Raw genomic sequence first — 7,751 nt, forward strand, 5'->3', positions numbered from 1 at the left:
TCTAACCTATCATTGAAGTAAAACAATTGAAAGTGGGGGGGGGGATCTTTCTCTAGTTCATGTTGGCCACAATTATTGGCACCCAATCATTGCAACGTCCTTCTCCCAAGATAACAGCTCTTGAGTTTTCTCCTATAATGCCTGAAGAGTTTGGAGAACTCTTGATAAGAGATCAGAGACCATTCCTTCATCCAGCATCTCTCCAGATCCTTCAGATTCCCAGCTCCATGTTGGTGCGTCTTCTCTTCAGTTCACCCCACTAATTTTCTATAGGGTTCAGGTCAGAGGACTGCGACGGTCATGGTAGAAGCTTCATTTTGTGTTAGTGACCCATTTTTGTGTTGATTTTGATGTTTGTTTGGGATTATTGTCCTGATGGAAGATCCATCCAACCATTATGAGATTTCTAACAGAGGCAGTCAGGTTTAGATTTTTTATCTGTTGGTATTTGATAGAATCCACGATGCCATGCATCTGAACAAGATGCCCAGGACCTCCGGCAGAAAAACAGGCCCATAACATTAAAGATACAGCAGTATATTTAACCATGGGCATGGGGTACTTTTTTCCCCTGTTTGTACTAAGCCCATCTGGTGGGTTTGCTGCCAAAAAGCTCTTTTTTTAGTTTCATCTGACCATAGAAGCCAGTACCTTTTGAAGTTCCAGTCTTGTCTGACAACTGAACATGCTGGAGTTTGTTTTTGGATGAGCGAGGAGAATTTTTCTTGAAACCCATCCCGAACAACATGTGGCTGTTTGATATTTTTTTAAGCTTTCTTTCCCCAAGACTCAACTAATCACTGCAATTCTCCAGCTGTGATCCTTGGAGAGTCTTTGGCCCCTCAAACTCTCCTCCTCACTGTGGATTAGGACGATATAGACACACGTCCTCTGTAACATCTCTAGTTGATTGGAATCTCTTAGTTATTGCCCTGATGGTGGAAATGGGGATTTTCAATGCTTCAGCTCTTTTCTTACAACCACTTTCTATTTTGTGAAGCTCAACAATCTTGTTCTGCACATCAGAACTATATTCTTTGGTTTTACTCCTTGTGATGGATGATTAAGGGAATTTGGCCTTTGTGTTCCTCATATTTATAATCCTGTGGAATAGGAAGTCATGGCTGGACAATTTCATTCTTCTAGTCACCCTAGTGTGCTAAAAATTTAAATATGAATGGGAATATACTTCAGAAATATTTTACTCATAAGAATGTCTAGGGGTGCCAATAATTGTGGCCATCATGCATTGGGAAAAAAAACAATTATTTCATCATGAGATTTTCTCCCCAATTGTTTTACTTCAATGATAGGTTAGAATTTTCAGATTTTTTTGAATGAAAGATCAAAAGGATAAGCAATGCAGATTTTTTTTCACAGCTGCATTTGCTCAGATTTACCAAAGGTGCCAGTATTAGTGGAGGGCAATGTAAGTCTTTATTAAACAATAATGTGGCACTGTAATTGTACATACAATGCAGCCCATTTTTCTACACATGCCTATGAATTTTATCATTCTTATGTGAAACCAGCCCATTTTGTCAGATACAAAAACTGCCCATTTTTTTAAAATATATATGGTTTTATAAATATTTTAAATAATTAAACGTTGATATATATATATATATACATGGAATATATTGTAGATTTGAATTGTTTATTAAAAATGTAATATTTAATAAAACTAATTTCACTAGTTATTTTTTTATTTAATTGCCTTTAATTCATTATAGAATTCTTTACTATTTCCAAACTGCCTTTCCGATAAGTTGTCAAATTGAGTAGTTTGTCATGTTAGTCAGTCTGAAATCACCCTTTTAATTTATGTTTCATTTTAATCAGTATCGAATTACTTTGCAATCTATAATAAATAATGAATAAAGAGTTCATTTATTTTTTTTCATATGTATTTAAGCATAAACGTTTTAGCTAATAGCCACATTTTAATTTGCTCTCTTTGCAAAGCCCACAGTGATATTGACCTGTTGATTAGCGGCGTGACATTTCCACTGAAGCATGTGGCAGCTTGATATCTTGTGTATGTGTGTGAGCGTGTGTGTGAGCATGTGTGTGTGAGGGGGGATCAAGCTGCAGAGCAGTGTGGGTTGCAGAAACGTCATGCGTTATGACACAAAAGGAGATGCACTGTGTGAAAAGCATATTGTAGGTGGGAAGAGAGAAAGCAAACATAAACATGATGTATTCCTGGCAGGATCCTCATATATCATAGATAGCTTTTAAAACGAACGAGGCGGTTTGGTTCTCAGGACAGGATTGGGTGCTTTGATACAGAATGTGTGTGTGTGTGTGTGTGTGTGAAGGATTTGAGGAAACTTTGATCTCTTTACATTGCACATAGCTTGCAGATTGCTTATGACCCTTTGAGTCCTTCCTTTCAAGTGTCGTCTTGAAGTCTTCAGCTCATGTGTCATGACAGCTCCCTGCTTCATCTAATTCCTCACTTATTGATCTCCTCAGGTCTGATCAGTGACCCGTATAATCATTTAAAGAGTCTAGAAAACATTCATTGCCAGCCATGATTTATATAAAACCAGAAATTACATGCATTTATTTAACTCGCACAACAAAGGAAAAGCTCTAAATACAATTATAGAAATGTAGAATAATTATAAGGGTTGCAGACAACACACACACTACTAAAAATGCTGCCCTCCCACCAGTGTGTCTTCAGAGCCTTGAGTGTATTCTGAACCTAAAGAAGGTCAGCGTGACTCCATCATCTCAGCTTCTGCATTAGAAACTCCAGCACGTCCGTGTCCTGACACAATCATTTATTCATCCATAAGCAGCCCTTCCACCTCTTCATCTGTCCTGACTTTATTCAAACCCTCCAGTCCCCCAGCCAATCACACACCAGCCTTTATATTACTGCAGATGGGATGTTATTTTTAGAAACGCAGGGAAGCTTGTATTTTTACACATACAGTTCTCTAGATGACTGGTCTGAGCAGCAGATGTTTGGTTCTTTACACTTCAAACTTAGCTGTTACATTTTGGGGAAAAATTCTCCCGTAGTGCAGTTCCATAGCGCAGTGACAATGTCATATGGTCGATGAATATCAAAAATGTACCGTGGTGTTTATGGGATACTTCAAGGAGTCCAAAAACCATTGTGTTGGCTTCCAGATTTACACTGTCATACATTTCCTCTTCCTCCAGATAATCGCCTATCAGCCGTACGGGAAATCAGTGGACTGGTGGGCGTACGGTGTGCTCCTCTACGAGATGCTTGCTGGGCAGGTAGGTGGACGTGCGCAAAAAGTTCTTGTGAATCATTTAGTATTCTATAGTACTCAATAGTACTCAAATGAGTCAGACACCGGGGCTTTTTAGAGCCGCTTTGAATAACTGTGATTGCAGCCCTTACAGCAAATGACTTGCAGCAAAACATGCTGTCTCCGAGCAACAGTGCACAGAGAGGATTGAGATTTTTTTGGTTCGCACAAGGTGCTTCTGACGGAACAAGAATTTTTATGCATTTTTATGGTGCATTTATGTATTTTTTTAATCTCCTGGGTTCAAAACAATTTGATTTCTGTGGGCAGTATTTGAGACACACTGTCAGAAAAAAATTTACCTTTAGGGGTACAGCAGCTTGTCTGTACCATCTTTACCCCATAAAAGGTTCTTAATACTACCAGTACATATTACTACCTTAATGGCACATGTTACTACTCTAAGGTGCCAATATGCACCCTTCAGGGGTAAAGAACGTACGAAGGTGTCCCTTTGAGGGTACTGCCCCAGTGACAAGCTGTTGTACCCCTAAAAGTTTTTGCACTTTTTTTTTCTGACAGTGCATGATGTTGATAGAAAACCCATCCCATCTTCATTTATATAATTATTATTAATTCCTTTAATTAATTAATATAATTTAATTTAACAATTAATCGCGATTAATCGCATCCAAAATGAAAGTTTTTGTTTACATAATATATGTGACCCTGGACCACAAAACCAGTCATAAGCGTACATTTTTTGAAATTGAGATTTATACATCATCTTACAGTTATACATAATTATACATCAAAGCTAAATAAATAAGCTTTCCATTGATATATGGTTTGTTAGGATAGGACAATATTTGGCCGAGATACAACTATTTGAAAATCTGGAATCTGAGGGTGCAAAGAAATCTAAATATTGAGAAAATCGCCTTTAAAGCTGTCCAAATGAAGTCCTTAGCAATGCATATTACTAATCAAAAATTAAGTTTTGATATATTCACGGTAAGAAATTTACAAAATATCTTCATGGAACATGATCTTTACTTAATATCCTAATTATTTTTGGCATAAAAGAAAATCGATAATTTTGACCCATACAATGTATTTTTGGCTATTGCTATAAATATACCCCAGCGACTTAAGACTGGGTTTGCGCTCCAGGGTCACATATGTGTGTGTACTGTGTATAGTATTATGTATATATAAATACACACACATACAGCATATATTTTGAAAATATTTAACATGTATATATTTATATTCATATAATTTATATCATATATAAATATATTTCATATATAAACATTACATATTTTTCTTAAATATATACATGCATGTGTGTGTATTTATATATACATAATAAATATACACAGTACACACACATACAGTATATTATGTAAACAAAAACTTATTTTGGATGCGATTAATCACGATTAATTGATTGACAGCACTTTTAAATAAAATTATTAATTAAAGTAGGCATTTACTGAGGCAAAAGTCGTAGTTAGTCAATAATGAGAATTGGTCCTCAAACTAAATTGTGATCAATATATTTTGTATAATATCTTATATTTTATTATCTTATTTCACTTTTATAATGTAGCAGTGGTACTCTGCAAAAACACCAACAAATGTTTGTACTTGCAGCACTGGTTTTATACACAAATACTCACAGACATTTTATTCACATGCGTTGACGTAATAAACTGAGTTATTTGTGCATTTCGGAACAGCATATATTTTGAAAATATTTAACATGTATATATTTATATTCATATAATTTATATCATATATAAATATATTTCATATATAAACATTACATATTTTTCTTAAATATATACATGCATGTGTGTGTATTTATATATACATAATAAATATACACAGTACACACACATACAGTATATTATGTAAACAAAAACTTATTTTGGATGCGATTAATCACGATTAATTGATTGACAGCACTTTTAAATAAAATTATTAATTAAAGTAGGCATTTACTGAGGCAAAAGTCATAGTTAGTCAATAATGAGAATTGGTCCTCAAACTAAAGTGTGATCAATATATTTTGTATAATATCTTATATTTTATTATCTTATTTCACTTTTATAATGTAGCAGTGGTACTCTGCAAAAACACCAACAAATGTTTGTACTTGCAGCACTGGTTTTATACACAAATACTCACAGACATTTTATTCACATGCGTTGACGTAATAAACTGAGTTATTTGTGCATTTCGGAATATTCTCTGTTGAGCTCAGTGAGGTTCATTTATACAGAGTGCAGCCCAGACCTCAGTGTGAAACACACTTCCTGTGTCGTCAATACTTTCCGCCAGAACGGTTACCAAGGTTACGTCATTTACATCTCGGCTTTCTCCCGCTGACTCGCGGATCCAATTACCCAACAGAAGAATCTTGTTATACACTTCATGTGTTTCCCTTTGGATGATTTTGACTTGGACACCCCCATCCTGGAATGATTCCTGGTTATGTAATATATCATCCCACTGCTCTGAGGATACAGTGTTTAAAAAAAAAAAGTGAAAAGTGTAAAATTTAGCAAAAATTTTTTCAGGAATCATGACAGAAATGTGTATAGCTCCTTTTTAGAAACCCTGAAGTATTGAGTATGCAGTGGGTGTTTCCTACTAACTGTCTGCAAGTAATTTTTTTCTTTCTCTTTTTTTAAAGAAATTAATTCCTTTATTTAGCAAGCTGAGGATACAGTGTTTAAAAAAAAAAAGTGAAAAGTGTAAAATTTAGCAAAAAAAATTTTCAGGAATCATGACAGAAATGTGTATAGCTCCTTTTTAGAAACCCTGAAGTATTGAGTATGCAGTGGGTGTTTCCTAATAACTGTCTGCAAGTAATTTTTTTCTTTCTCTTTTTTTAAAGAAATTAATTCCTTTATTTAGCAAGGATGTGTTAAATTGATGAAAAGTAATATAATTTTTAACAAAGTAAGTTTTTACTATTTTAAATAAATGCTATATATATATTTTTTTTTTTATTTTTTTTGCTATTTATTCCTCAAAGAATCCTATATAAAAAAAAAAGTATCACAGGTCCGAAAAAAAATAATAATTAAGCAGCAAAACTACTTTCAGCATTGATAATAAATCTGCATATTAGAATGGTTGCTAATGGATCACTTGACACTGAAGACTGGAGTAAGCATGGTGAAAATTCAGCTTTGATCATAGGAATAAATTATATTTTAAGTATATTAGAGTAGAAAAACATTATATTAAATTGTAACAATATTTCACAATATTACTGTTTTATTCTGTATTTTTGGTCAAATAAATGCAACCTTGATGAGCAGAAGAGACTTATGATCAAACGTACTGATCACACACTTTTGAACGGCATTGTACATAATTATATTCTATGTATGTTTAATATAAACCAGCATCTGCTCTGTTTCTAACAGCCTCCATTTGATGGCGAGGATGAGGATGAGCTCTTTCAGTCCATAATGGAGCACAATGTGTCCTACCCCAAATCCCTGTCTAAAGAGGCAGTGTCCATCTGTAAAGGGGTGAGTCCCGAGACATCAGCAGGAGCTCCTATATTCCTCTAAATGTCTGTATGCCGTCGCTCGCTGAATGAGAAACGAATAATGCAGAGGCTGTATTGGAATTAATTTTTCAGCTTGGATTAATAACTGGCATACTTTAATATTGCTGTCAGCTCAAGTCATGGAAATATTACACGCTATAATAGCTGAGTGGAAGATAATAAAATTTTATTTGTCTTTCCACCATTCCATTTGATTATGTTCCTCTGCGAAACAGAAGAAGATTAATATGATTCATGGTGGTGATATAAATGTCAGTAAAAGCAGTTATGACACTTTATAATAACGGCCCTCCGTGATTAATAATAATTTAGAATAGTTTTAAATGGCATTGAACTTTAAATAATATGAATGTATATTAGATGTTTTGGGCACCGTCTAATTATTCTTAATGATTATAAATGAATGTAAATGAGTGTTAATAATATTAGTTAATGGAAAATGTTTTGTTTCACTTAAGTGATTTCAGTTCAAATTTAGCACAGCCAAATAGGAATAAACTTTGCACTAGTGTATTTTAGGAGATGGTCCTCACTGCAGAACACAACATCCCGATCCAACTCCTCCCACCTTACTTATACCTAAACCTACCCGTTTCCACCCTAAACCTACCCAACTCCCAGAGCTCCACCCCTAAACCTACCCATCTCCCAGAGCTCCACCACTAAACCTACCCATCTCCCAGAGCTCCACCCCTAAACCCACCCATCTCCACCTCTAAACCTACCCCTCTCCCAGAGCTCCACCCCTAAACCTACCCATCTCTCAGAGCCCCACCCCTAAACTTACCCATCTCCCAGAGCTCCACCCTAAACCTACCCATCTACCAGAGCTCCACCCCTAAACCTACCCATCTCCCAGAGCTCCACCCTAAACCTACCCATCTCCCCCCCCCAACCTACCCAACTACCAGACCTCCACC

At 35.4% G+C, this 7,751-nt stretch overlaps 1 protein-coding gene across 2 annotated transcripts in view; it reads left to right on the forward strand.

Moving 5' to 3' along the window:
* Positions 1 to 7,751, forward strand: part of prkcab (protein kinase C, alpha, b) — a 205,940-nt gene that overhangs the window by 189,562 nt on the left and 8,627 nt on the right. For both annotated transcript variants that reach the window (XM_016239745.1, XM_016239746.1), the window contains 2 exons: positions 3,181 to 3,261; positions 6,683 to 6,790. In XM_016239745.1, the coding sequence (XP_016095231.1) occupies positions 3,181 to 3,261; positions 6,683 to 6,790 (189 nt within the window). The remainder of the gene's footprint in view (positions 1 to 3,180; positions 3,262 to 6,682; positions 6,791 to 7,751) is intronic.

This window comes from Sinocyclocheilus grahami, unplaced genomic scaffold (assembly GCF_001515645.1).
Source record: "Sinocyclocheilus grahami isolate Dianchi unplaced genomic scaffold, SAMN03320097.WGS_v1.1 scaffold574.1, whole genome shotgun sequence".
NCBI classification, from domain to species: Eukaryota; Metazoa; Chordata; class Actinopteri; order Cypriniformes; family Cyprinidae; genus Sinocyclocheilus; species Sinocyclocheilus grahami.